The sequence below is a fragment of the Humulus lupulus genome, chromosome 6 (genome assembly GCF_963169125.1).
Source record: "Humulus lupulus chromosome 6, drHumLupu1.1, whole genome shotgun sequence".
Lineage (NCBI taxonomy): Eukaryota > Viridiplantae > Streptophyta > Magnoliopsida > Rosales > Cannabaceae > Humulus > Humulus lupulus.
This window is the reverse complement of record NC_084798.1, coordinates 11,110,282-11,123,893: the sequence shown is the minus strand read 5'-3', so window position 1 is coordinate 11,123,893 and position 13,612 is coordinate 11,110,282. Positions and strand designations below refer to the sequence as shown.

At 37.2% G+C, this 13,612-nt stretch overlaps 1 protein-coding gene across 1 annotated transcript; it reads left to right on the top strand.

Annotated features, from left to right (window-relative positions):
* Positions 1-3,051: 3,051 nt before the first annotated feature.
* Positions 3,052-5,229, top strand: LOC133784692 (uncharacterized). The gene is made up of 3 exons (XM_062223978.1): positions 3,052-3,756; positions 3,850-4,314; positions 5,188-5,229. The coding sequence occupies exons 1-3, from the start codon at positions 3,052-3,054 to the stop codon at positions 5,227-5,229; spliced, it is 1,212 nt and encodes a 403-aa protein (XP_062079962.1).
* Positions 5,230-13,612: the final 8,383 nt, after the last annotated feature.

Below are 13,612 nucleotides of genomic sequence, written 5' to 3'. Positions count from 1 at the left end.
AGCTGGTGGGGCTCCTCTTAATCCAGCTCAGCGGGTAGTGCGTGACTTCTGCATGCTTGTTGTGAATGAAAATCTCACTGGAATAGCAAATCCAGCCATTGTTGCCAACAACTTTGAACTGAAACCTGCACTAATTAACATGGTGCAGCAAAACCAGTTTGGGGGTTTAGCGACTGAAGACCCTAACTGTAATGCCCCGAATTCTCCGATGAGTTTAACGGCATGAATAGTAGGCCGGGAGGGCCATACTCGCTTAATTATGTTATTAATTGATTAAATGCATGTATATGTTGATTATATTATGATATGATGTGAAATGCATGCATATGAGTCCATATTTACAATTACAGGGGTATGATGATAATTTGGCCCGTTGAGGGTAATTTGTGTATTTGGGTGCATGATATGATTTGTGAATGAGATTCTATTATTATGGAGATATATTCGAGCTAAGCAACATGAGACGGTTATTTTTAGTGGATTAGCGGTTTTACCATAATGGGGTCAATTTTGGGGTAATAGAAATGTTCATTTGATGATAAATTGGGAATATTTGAGATTAGGGTGAAATTTTGGAGGTTTTGACTATAATGTCCCCGGGGGTGTTTTCGGGACCCCGAGCATTAGGTTTTATTTGAGGTTACTTAAGTTTGAAGTAGCTTATCAGATAGAACATACGATAAGGAAAACCTTCCGTTCTCCCTTTTCAAAGTTCGTTTTACCGTTTAACCCTTTTTGACGAAATCTTGAGTTCTAGGAGTCGGAATCGAGTGAGGATCGAGGCATAGCGATCCTAGGGAAGATTAGAAGCTTCTTAACCGAAGGATTCAACGGAAAACAACCCAATTGAAGGTAATCGAAGTTTAAGTTTTGAGTTTTTCCGAGTTTCTAAGCTTTGAATTGATTTTGTGAATTGTTGAGTTTTCGGTTCATTCGAGCCTTGGGTTTTGAGGGTTTTGATACATGGGGAAGCTTGGGAACTTTGCTTTGATGATTGGGGGATGTTTGGGGATGATTTTGGAGGCTTTGGAGTGTTAGAAACGCGGTTGGGAATGGCCCAGGGTGGAGCGCCGCGGCCTTTCTTTGAAGAAGCAGGTGGAGAGCTTGTGCTCGCTGGGCGCCGTGGCCCTTGATGAAGGGCGCCGCGGCCCTAGTCTTTGGGAACCCTGGGGGCCGCGGCCCAAGGTGCTAGGGCCGCAGCCCTTGCCCTGTTTTCGCCCCGTTTGCTCGTTTTGACCCCAGAAACCTAGTTTTAGGCCTCGGGAGTGTCCTTGCTACTTGGATTAGTTTGGATTGATCTCTTGGAGGTTAGATAATGGTTTGAGACCCTTGATTAACTTGATTATTGATGGTATCCCATATGTGTTGTGATTAAGTAACCGCTAAAGGACTAAAAGCTAAACCGTTCTCAAAGGTTGTTCTTTTGCTCATTCTAGCTCGAATCAAAGGTAAGAAAAATGCACCCCAAGTGTGACATGCATGGATATTTGTGAGGCATGTTGGTTGTGTAATATGGACATGGATTGAACATGGAATGCTTAGCATATGTTGTTCACTTGAGCATAGCACTGACTAATTAGTCAGGTTTGGCAAAGGTGCTAGTATCAGTTGTGAAGCTGTGACTGATTAGTCAGGTTCGGCAGTGGTACTGGGCACTGGTCACTTAGCGCTGACTTATTAGTCAAGGATGGACTTAGCGTGGTTCACGCAAGCCAACAGAGATTAGATCTAATCGACTATTAGCATTGAATGACTCAAGGAGCATTAATGCCTGACCGACCCTGAGGGTCGATGAACAAACAGAGCTTGGAGGCTGGTGGCTTACCTAGCAGCCACTCTCCCGCTAGAAAAGAGAGCCTGGAGGCTAATGGCTTACCTAGCAGCCACTCTCCCGCTAAGATCATGTGATGTTCATTTGCTTGTTGAAAGATTTATGTTCAGTATGATTATAATAATAATCATTTGATAATGTTTATGAGAAGTGTTATGTTTTCTTGCTGGGCTTTGGCTCATGGGTGCTATGTGGTGCAGGTAAAGGGAAAGAAAAGCTCACCTAGCCTTGAGTGGAGAGCTGATGTGGTGGTGTGTACATATGCGGCCGCTTGACCACCACGGTCAAGGTGTTCTCAGAGGAACTAGGGGGTTTACCCTACTTTTGTCGCTTAGGTCGGCGGGATTGTAAATTTAAAACTGTAATGACCATTTTGTACTGAGAACCACTTGTAAATGTTTTGTTTAGCTCTGCAGAGCAGTTTGTAATAAAATCTCCATTTCCTTTTTATTGGTTTTGTACCTTAACCTGTTAACCACACTTAGAGCACGTTTTTGACCAAAGGACTCAGGCAATGTCAAATTTCCGGTCCACCGTTCACCGTAACTATTCTGGGGTAGCCAGGGCGTTACACTAACATTCATTTGGCCATATTTCTGGAGGTATGTGCCACAGTGAAGATGAATGGCGTTACTGATGATGCCATCAGATTGCGTCTCTTCCCTTTCTCTTTGAGGGAAAGAGCCAGGAGTTGGTTGCAATCTTTGCTGCCTGGAACAATTACAACATGGGATGAGATGGCAAGAAAGTTTCTGATTAAGTTTTTCCCTCCTTCCAAGTCAGCCCAGTTACGTAGTGATATTGGGCAATTTCGATAGCTAGATCAAGAACCATTCTATGAGGCTTGGGAGAGGTTTAAGGTATTATTACAACGTTGCCCACAGCATGGTTATCAAAATTGGATGCAAGTTCAGATTTTTTATCAAGGGTTGAATGCTCCAACACGAACAATAGTTGATGTTGCTGCAGGGGGTGCTCTATTAGCCAAGACAGCTGATGAAGCCTTCACTTTGATGGAGGAAATGGCCACCAACAGTTATCAGTGGCCTAATGAAAGGTCAGGCCCAAGGAAAGTTGCTGAGTTGTATGAAGTTGATCAGATGACAGCCCTGAACGCCCAAATTGCTGCTCTACAAACCCAAATGGCTGCTCTATCAGCGCAAAATAATCCAACGGTTATGGAGAGTGTAGCAACGGCTGCTGCAATGTAGGGGCAAGAAATGAGTCCAGAACAAGCCCAGTTTATGGCAAATCGCTCCTTCCCCAATAGCTATAGAAGCAACATCATGCCTAATTATTATCATCCAGGATTGCGCAACCATGAAAATTTCTCTTATGCCAATAATAAAAATGTGTTGCAACCACCTCCGGGATTCAATTCTCAACTGCAACAAGAGAAAAAGCAGTCGTTGGAAGACATTTTGGGCACTTTTATTATAGAGTCTAACAAGAGGTTCAGAAAAAATGAAGCAAGACTCGACAATATAGAGACCCATATGAGTAGCATGGGAGCTTCAATGAAGAAAATTGAGACTCAAGTGGGCCAATTAGCTAATGCGGTGAATTATAATCAGAAGGGAAGTTTTCCTAGTGACACTGTGGTAAATCCAAAGGAATCATGCCAAGCAGTTTCTTTGAGAAGTGGTAAGGTGCTTGATGAGGGTAATGTTCAAGCGAGTTCAAATGAGAAAGTTGAGCCAGTGGTACGAGAGGTAGACAAAGAAGAGCAAGCCAAGAAGCAGAGTGGAAGTAACAAGAATGACATGAAGAAAGATAGCCTTCCAGTGTATCAACCTCCCATTCCATACCCTCAACGATTTCAGAAGAAGAAATTAGATGAACAGTTTGCAAAGTTTCTAGAAATCTTCAAACAGATTCACATAAACATTCCATTTGCAGATGCTCTTGAGCAAATGCCTAATTATGTGAAATTCATGAAAGAAGTTATGTCAAAGAAAAGAAGATTAGAAGACTTTGAAACTGTGAAGTTAACAGAAGAATGCAGCGCCATCTTACAGAAGAAGTTGCCTCAAAAGGTGAAAGATCCGGGTAGCTTTACTATACCATGCACTATTGGAGGGTCATCCTTTGACAAGGCATTATGTGATCTTGGAGCGAGTATTAATTTGATGCCACTTTCAGTTTTCAAGAAGTTGGGGGTAGGAGAGGTGAAGCCCACAACCATTACCCTTCAATTAGCATATTGGTCACTTACTTATCCTAGGGGAGTGATTGAAGACGTGTTGGTTAAGGTGGACAAATTTATCTTTCCAGTTGATTTCGTGGTTTTGGATATGGAGGAGGACCATGAAATCCCCATTATTCTTGATTGTCCATTCTTGGCTACTGGAAGAGCTCTTATTGATGTACAAGGTGGTCATTTGAAACTGAGGGTTAACAATGAAGAGGTTAAATTCAACATTTATCAAGCACTCCAGCAGCATGACAACACGAGCACATGTCACCGTGTGGATTCTATTGAGGTAGTAGTAAAAGATACGATGAGAAGAATTATGTGATGATCCTTTCACTACACCAAATGCCTATTTCCATAACACATTAATATAATACTAATAAAAAATAGTTATGCTAGAGTATAATGGGCATTTGTGAAAAAAAGCGGTAATTAAAAAGGGCGCCACTTAGATTTTTTTCATTTTTGACCTCAAAATTTTTGAGACCCGATAGAGACCCAATTCTCATGCCTTTTTCCCCCCTCTCCTTCTTGTCTCTCTATTCCCTTCGCCCTAGCCGCACTCCCGTAACCACCATCATCCACAACTCCGACCACCTAACCACCATCCTCACACCTGTTTTTCTCTGAGCCAAGCTCCAAATCTCAGGCACCCGTGAACCCAACCCCCGAACCAAGTGACCCCAGGTGCGAGCCCACCTCTGCGTGCCTTCGACCCAGTGGTATCATCGTTCTTAGATTGAGAGAACGAGAATGTGATTGAGAGATAAACAAGGCTATGGAGCCAGAATCAGGTATTTCCACTGCTCACCGCTCGACTTCTACTACTATAGGCCAGGTTTGTACCAATATTTTCACGTCTTTATATATATATGTATAAAGATGATAATTTTGGGGAGCGAATCTTTGTTAGATCTTGTGATGGGTTGGTGATGATGATTCTTAGTGTTGTTTACTGATAACCCTTTTTGTTGCAGGAAAGGATTTGAGACCCGTGACTCGTTTTATATTGGGAATATTTTATCTTGAGCAATTAGGTTTATTTTATTGTGTTCAAATCATTGTTTATTGTGGTGATTAAGGGAGTTTGAGAACCTACTGCTGGTCTGCTGGTCATTTAAATTGATGGGTTCTGTTCGTTTTTTTTATTGCAATTTTTCAGAGGAACTGCTTTTGGGGTGAGAGAATGTGGAGCAAGAGGTGAGGTTTTATGATTAGAAGTTTAATTGTGGTGTCAATTTTTGAGCATGGGGGCTGCTTGTTGTGTGGCTGTTAAGGAGAAGACTATAACAAATGGGTCGACTAGTGAAATTTTGCATCGGAACATTCGATGTTCCCCAACATGGAGCTTTCGATGGGATCATAGAGGACGGGTTGCTGGAGAAGAGACTTCAATGAGTTGGTTTTCTGATGGGGTCAGCAGGAATGATGGATCTGAATCTAAATTTGAATCAGCATATGTTTCAGAGGAAGGAAGTCCATTAGAACATTCTCGAAGGCATACATCCCAGAAGTCCTCATTTTCGGAGGGAGCTGCTGGGCATTCAAGAACTCCTGCCTCAGGTAATTTCCTAGAATTGCAACTACTGGCGAGGGAACTTTGCTTAGTTACATAGATGCCAACAAAAATAATATGTGTAATTCCATATTTGAAGTTATATGAATGACCAAAAACAACACGTTTACACATGATTGTGTTCAACTAATAAAGCTTTCCATCATGCTGCTTAATATTTACATTATTTTTTTAACCCAGTAAGTAGCTTTAAAAATCGATGCTTTGTCAAATGGAGCTTTTTAATTTCAGTACTTTTATATGTCAAAAGCCTTTGCTTATTGCTGTCTTTGGTTTAGTTTAGTTTGCTATTCACTTTACTTGGTTGTTTATGTGATACTCATGCTAGTTGCTTCTATCTTTTTTATTACTGGATTTTACTGGTTTCTCTTAGGATGGGGATTTTACTGGGTGGTGGATAACTTATGGCTATCTAGAAGTTGGAAGATTGAACTTCTGAAGTTGCAAAATAATGATACAGTATTTTTGTTTCTTGATCATTCTCACCAAGTACTAAGAGGTTGTTTTTGATTTTTTTTTTCTTGATGCATTTACCAGTTGGGTAAGCGGGGTCTTGGATCCAGAAGGCAGTGCATCTGGAGATGTTGTTACATCAGTTAAAAGGTAGGCTCTTATTTGTTATTTTTGTTTACCTATTTATGTAGTTTCTGCTTTAATAGCTGGTGTAATTTGTTTTTGTCTTTTCTGTATATATACTCTTTTGTATCATTACTTCTTTAATGAGAATTGATTCTATCGATTCAGTCACTAAGTTTGATTCTATCTGCTTTTCTGAATTCCATGGAGCAAGGAAGTTGTCTAGTTTTGCTTACCTTTATGTACATGTTTCTCTTGAAACTTTACACAAAAGTATTGTTTTATGTACATGTTCTAATTATCTGTTTATTTAATTAAACAATATCACAATCACAGTCTAAATCCATACTGATCACCTAAGCGGGTCAGGCCAATATCCATTGGTCATTATGATGTACCCAAAAACGAACAGTGTTTTTGGGAGGCGAAAGGAAAACGATCTGCGCATGATGCTGAATGCTCCGAAGAAAAATTCAACAAATACACAGAGCAAAGATGTAACTGTTGTTAGCCCTGATAAACAAGTGCAAATGACAACCCCTAATCGAAAATCACCTACTCAGGGATCAGCTTCTGGAAAGGTAAATTAAATGAATTGTAGTTGAGTGGATTGATTCCATGTCTTCTTCTTCTTCTTCTTCAGAATGATGCAAAGAGACATGTGAATTGGAACTTTCAGTTATTTTTTTTAATTGCATTTTTGGCAGGCGAGAAGAAGAGGATCTGCAAATAGTACTTCAAAGAAAAATTCAACAAATACACAGACGGAAGATGTAGCTGTTGTTATGCCTGATTTGCGGTTAGAGGCAAGGTTGACAGCCCAGGTTAGTCAATGTGATCTCTTGCCTTAAGGAATGTTCACTGTGTAACTAGTCTCTTTTCAATTGCTTCTTTTGTAACCTCCAACAAAATAAAGTTGTTCTGAACTCAATCAATTATAGGCATTATAGTCCCTCAGCATTCTTTTTTTCTTTAGTGTTGTTCCTTAATCTAGCTTCTCAAAATATAGTCAATTACAGTGGTGTTGGTTTGATGATTGCAAGATTTTAACTCGAGTTATTAGCTTTGATTTCCACATTACCTATTGATGTGGTGCTAAGTTTCCTTCGTTCACTTTCAACAGGAAAATTCATGGATGTTTGCAAGAAAAAACCTTCATCCCTTTTTTTCATCTTGGAAGGAAGACAAGAAAAATCGAGGGGTAATTGATGCAGAGGGTAAAAAGTTAGCAGTTGGTAGGCAAAATAAAGAGAAGACTTGTGCCCCAATTCATATATTTGAAAGAAGCCAGGTAAGCTTATCTCAGGCTAGCTCTTACTGCTATTATGGTAATTTTCGAGTTGCGGAAACTGAGACTGCAGTTATTGTTCTGAGTTCTGTTAAAACTTTTTGCAACAGGACACTAACATGCCCCTTGACTGGGGCACCTGGAAATTTTCTGAGGAGATCTTTAGGAGAAATATTTGTGACCTAGAAAGCACATGCGAATCTATTGTTGAAGGCTCCATTGAGTGCTTAAGTTTTCAAAAGTTTCCCCTCATTTTACACCCCGACAATGCATCAAGTTTTCAGGATAATGTTTTTTCAGAATGTGTTATTCAAGACGATTGTATTTATGAAAAATTTCCAACTGATGATGAAACAGAGGTATGTTAGGATGCAGGTGCTTCAGTAAAAATTTGTTTCTTTTTTGTAATTGTCATCCTGTGATTCTCATTACAAATTAATTATTGTGCAGGATAGTGAGATAAATAAAGTTGATTCCTTCAATGGACCTATTAGTGTGGTAAGAAAGCCAAACACTAGGAAGGGAAGTAGATCACTTGAGGACAGTTCAAATATTCTGGCATGTGGTTTGCTCCCACAAGGTTTGAGGTTCGAGTCCCTCCTGAATACTACATAACAATTATTATAGTTTCTTGGTAAAAATAATAAAATTTTCTGTAGCTGTTAATTTTTACATTGGCTTTTTTAGTAGAGTCAATATTAAATATGTTTCATTTAATTGCTCCAATAGTGTTGAATTAATTATCATAATGTGTTTGAATAGTTAAGCATTGTTCTTAGTTTTAATTGTTTAGTCTATCTAGAGATTTTATTAAGCTTATAGTTGCATTTTATTGCAGAATGAAGTCATACTATTTTGGTTGTGGTAATCAACCAAGGAATAGCTTATGGACTTACAGTTACAAGCCAAAAACTTCCATGGAGGTTAGATTTCTTGGACTATTTCTTCTTTGACTAGTACATTTAGAAGTTTCTTCAGTCTCTTAAACTGGAGAAAAAAAACATTTTCCTGCAGGTTTGTGTTAATGATGAATCTGTGAAGTTTTTGAGTGGGTGGCTACAACAATGGCACGAAAGAAAGTTTCAAATATGCAAGGATCATATTGATTGTGATACAAGTGATAGGGAAAAAGATGATTATATCTATTCTGAAAGTGACTCTGATTCAGGAAGCCAATATGAGGAGGATAGGCTGAAAAACGTCCTCTTAGTTACAGGACCAGTTGGGGTAACTACAAAGACTGCATTATCTTGTTACAGCTATGATGAGTCATGGTACTTGGTTTTGTTTCTAGATTACTTTGTGCCTGATGATGAAAACTTTTATTTTTGTATTGATATCTGCATTGATTTCATTTTGAGCCTCCATCTTTTCTGCTCTCACCATCTTTGGTACTCACCATGATCCATTATTTTATTTTATTTATTTATTTATTACTATTTTCTCATGTTGGCTGTGGTGATGATGATCTGTGTTTGTTGTTGGTGATGGTGAATGCCAAAGGTGATGGTTGAAGTGGTGGTGTTTAAACCTTGAAGATGTGATTGGTTCTTAATGAATTTTAAATGTTCATGAAATTTCTTGCATTAATCTCTGAAGGCATTTATATATTAAAATGGTCTCTTTTTACAGCTACAAAATATATATTTTATTGCCTTATGTAATAATATGAAGATATTGTCATTTTTTTTGTTAGTTTTCACTTTCTTTGCATGCTTATTTGCCCTGTGATGGAAAATCTAAATTTTCAGAAGCAGTTTCATGGTTTTGCATTATAAGCCTTCTCTCTCTCTCTCTCTCTCTCTCTCTCTCTATACATACATACATACATAAACTTTAATATTTGAAGTTTAGAAAGGAAAAATAAAAAATAAAGACTATTACTTGGTTCATCTAAGTTTAGTTTTTTTGGGAAGAGTTTGAAGTAGATACAGCAAAAAACAAAAGATGCCTTCTATCTTTAAAGTTTAAACCTTTGGCCTTTTTTGTGTGGTTAAGATATGTTTAGGGGGTGATTTATTTATATTCATAGATATTTATTTGTTTGGGGGATAAAGAATCTGTCTGTGAAACAGTGAAAGTAATAATTATTGATTTTTGAAATACCCCATCTCTGGCTTCTACTTAGGTTTGAAAATGATTTGCTAAATAGAAAAGGTGAACCAGTTGTTATGGGGTTCAGAATAAGTTTGTTTGAATAATTGTCTGTCAAAACAGATTCACAATTATTATGTTTAATGGTACTATTTAAAAGTTAATAACACATATAAGACTGAACCACCTTTTGGTCTCTCTCTCAGATTGCATTTCAAGTACTAGTTAAGGCATTGATTAATTTGGATCCTAGTGAGGAAATGGAGTCTCTAAGAAAACAATTTCAAGAATTCATTGCAGGCCTCATGTCATTACCAATAAACATTCCTGGAACTAGGCTTCACAGATCATTATAGGTAAGTTAGTTATTATTGTTAGCACTACTTTTGTGATTCTCGTATCTTGCTAATGGCTATGAAATTCTTCTATTTTTCATTGCATAAAGATTAAACTTTTTTTTAATCTCATCTCACTTCGTATTGTTGTTTGACAAGAGAAAGCATTAAGTTCCTGATAGTAATGGTTTGAGTGAGTCAATCCTTTTAACTCATACCCTCTTTGATTTTTTCTTTTCTTCACTCTGAATGCTAACATTTAGAACTTCTTTAGTTCCATACTATGTCTTGTCTGAAGCTTTTCTTCTATTGTTCTGGGAATAACATTAGTCATTGGTCTGGCTCTTAGAGGTTTCCTTGCACAAGTAGTGTTTCTTGGTGTATGAAATGAATATGGTAATTTTGTCACATTTACACATCATGTATTATTTTCTTTTTATAAATTTGTACAACAGCCTGTAGAGAAGTTACCACATCTGCAACCCTTTTGTCCAATTACTTTCTATTTATGCTGCTCGGTGCTCCTTTTGTATAGTTCTTTATTCTGGCAATTAGATAGCCTCCATTATAGTTGCGTTTTAGATTTTTCTTTTTCTCTTATTGGTTGGATGTAGTGTATGTTGAGCAATTTTTTTTTTACCCTTGTGGTTTTTCTGCTATTCTTTTCTTTTTTATTTCCTTCTTTCTTGCTTTACGTATTTGTTAAATCAGAGATGCTAGGCATAATTGTAACTTTATTTTTCTGATATGAGAAAGAAAAACAAAATAAAAATCAATTCCATAGTTTTCTAACTAAATAAACAGAGTCATTTGGTTCTGTTTCTTTGCTGTTGGGAGCTGTTCTTTTAGTTTTGTTCAAGTTTCTATTGTAAGTTTATTAGGTATAGAGTTTCTTTTCCTGATGGAAGACTAGGTGAGGGTATACTAGACTCGATTTCCCATACAGCTGCTTGAAGAAGACTTGAGATTCAGTTAGGTCAATCACTTTGGGGACTTTCTAGTCCAACTTCTTTGTTTGAATTCCATGGAAGAAAAGCTGCATGTAGAAATGCAACTTTTCATTTCTTGAGAAGAAAAATCATGACCCACCTTTGATATTTGGTGTCTTGCTTGGTCCCACCTTATGGTGCTTCAAGCAAGGCCTTTCTTTTGCTGTGAGTATGTTATGTTATGATGATAATTTTGATTAATAAAATTTGAGTGTTGTATTGCGTGATTTTACTTCTCATTATATAGTTTCTCTAGAATAAAATTTGAGGGTAATTTTTGTGCTTTCTCTAGAATATAAAAAGCTTTAGCGACGTTTCTTCTTATTTATTGCAAAAAATTTGAAACCATAAGGACTGCTGGACTAGTACCCACTACCCACAACATCTTTTACCAGTAATAGTTGATTTGATTGATATTGGTGATAGTTTGTTTCTTCATGCTCTTCATATCTAATAGCTATGTATAAATTTATCATCAATCCAGCTTGCTTTGCAATTCATAATTTCCATTAGAAATCTTGTTTGTTGCTATTGTTGGGTTTCTTTCTTATTTTGTGTTTTTTTGCTGTATCCTATCCCCTGTTTGCTATTGTTTTATACTTGCAATGAATTAGGCTGGACCTTTCTTATGTTCATAAAATATTATAGTTTCCCTCTTGAAATGAATTACCACATAGTTTCTTCATATTAATAATAAAAGTACTTTTTTTTTACAATGTGCAGGTATATTGAGATGATTTCTTTGGAGCAATTCTTGACAACATTTGTAGTTAAGGATTTTAGAATGGAAGAATGTATATCACTAATTTTTGTGTACATTTCTTGTTTTGTATTTAGTGATAAAGGAATCTAAATTGGGCATAAATTATGTAGTAATATGATTTCTTAAGCCTAGACTAGTAGACTAAATATTGTAATTACATTTTGAGTAATTAATAAAAATCTATTTATGTTATCTTATTTGGCTTAAACTTTCATATTTGTTTTCCTAGTATTGTGTAAGTGAAAAAAGATTATGTTTCTCTAAGCTAATATAACACATGTGTTATACTAAAGTGTAGTATAACATAAATAATGTGTTATATTAAAGTCTAGTATAACACAAAAATGTGTTATACTAAAGTGTAGTATAACACAAAAAATGTGTTATAGTAAACTGTATTATAACACAAAAAAAGTGTTATAGTAAATTGTAGTATAACACAAAAAAAGTGTTATACTAAAGTATAGTATAACACAAAAAATGTGTTATAGTATTGATTATAAATAACGTAATTCAACACTTATCTATATATTAAAATAACACAGAAATTGTGTTATCGTTGACAGTACAATAACACATCTGTATAACACTGATAAAGTGTTATGGTAAGTACCCTGACCTACGATAACACGGTCTGTCTTAACACATCAGAAAATGTTATCGTAGGTTTTGATAACACATTTTTGGTGTTATTAAAAACCTTTTTTCTTGTAGTGTTTACAACATTGCCTTAATTCTAGTATTACTCAGGCTGATTTGAAGAAGGTGAATGGTGAGTTTGTGGGTGATGAAGTGGCTGAATGTGTGATGGCTCTCAGTGCTATTCCTCGTGCTAGTGGTATTAAAGTGGAAGAAACTCTTTGTCAAGCCAAGGAAGAAGAAGTCGAGAAGGAAGTGGTGGAAAAGCAAGATTTGAAACAACTCCCAAGGCATTTGCATTATGAGTATCTAGGAGAGAATTTCACTTGCCCAGTGATCATTTCATCAAAACTCTCAGAATGTGAAACTGAAAAATTGCTAAGAGTTTTGAGGAAATATAAATCTGCCATCGGATGGGAAATTTCAGATCTGAAGGGAATAAGCCCAACTGTTTGTATGCACAAGATTCTATTTGAAGACAATTACAAGCCTTCCATTGAGCATGAAAGGCGATTGAACCCAGCCATGAAAGAAGTAGTGAGGGCAGAAGTATTGAAGCTATTGAATTCTGGGATCATTTATGCTACTTCGGATAGTAGTTGGGTTAGTCATGTGCAAGTTGTACCAAAGAAAGGGGGGATGACAGTGATCAAGAATGAAGCCAATGAATTGATTCTGACAAGAACAGTGACGGGGTGGAGAGTTTGTATTGATTATTGGAAGTTGAACAAGGTGACTAGAAAGGATCATTTCCCACTTCCATTTATCGATCAGATGCTTGACCGGTTAGCTGGCTATACACATTACTGCTTCTTAGATGGATATTCAGGCTATAATCAAATAGAAATCGCTCCTGAAGATCAAGAAAAGACAACTTTCACATGTCCTTACGGCACTTTTGCTTACAGGAGGATGCCTTTCGGACTTTGTAATGCACCTACCACTTTTCAGCGGTGTATGATGGCCATCTTCTCAGATATGGTAGAAGAGATCATGGAGGTATTTATGGATGACTTTTCTGTTTTTGGGTCGTCATTCGACCAGTGCTTGCACAACTTGGCATTGGTCCTTTGTAGATGTGAAGAGAAGAACCTTGTGCTAAATTGGGAGAAGTGTCACTTCATGGTTCAAGAGGGGATTGTGTTGGGGCATCGAGTTTCGAAGGAAGGTCTTGAAGTATATCGATCCAAGATAGCCATTATTGAGAAGCTTCCTCCACCGGTGAATGTCAAGGGGATAAGAAGTTTTTTGGGGCACGCGGGTTTTTACAGGAGGTTTATTAAAGACTTCTCGAAAATCATCAAGCCACTATGCAATCTCCTAGAAA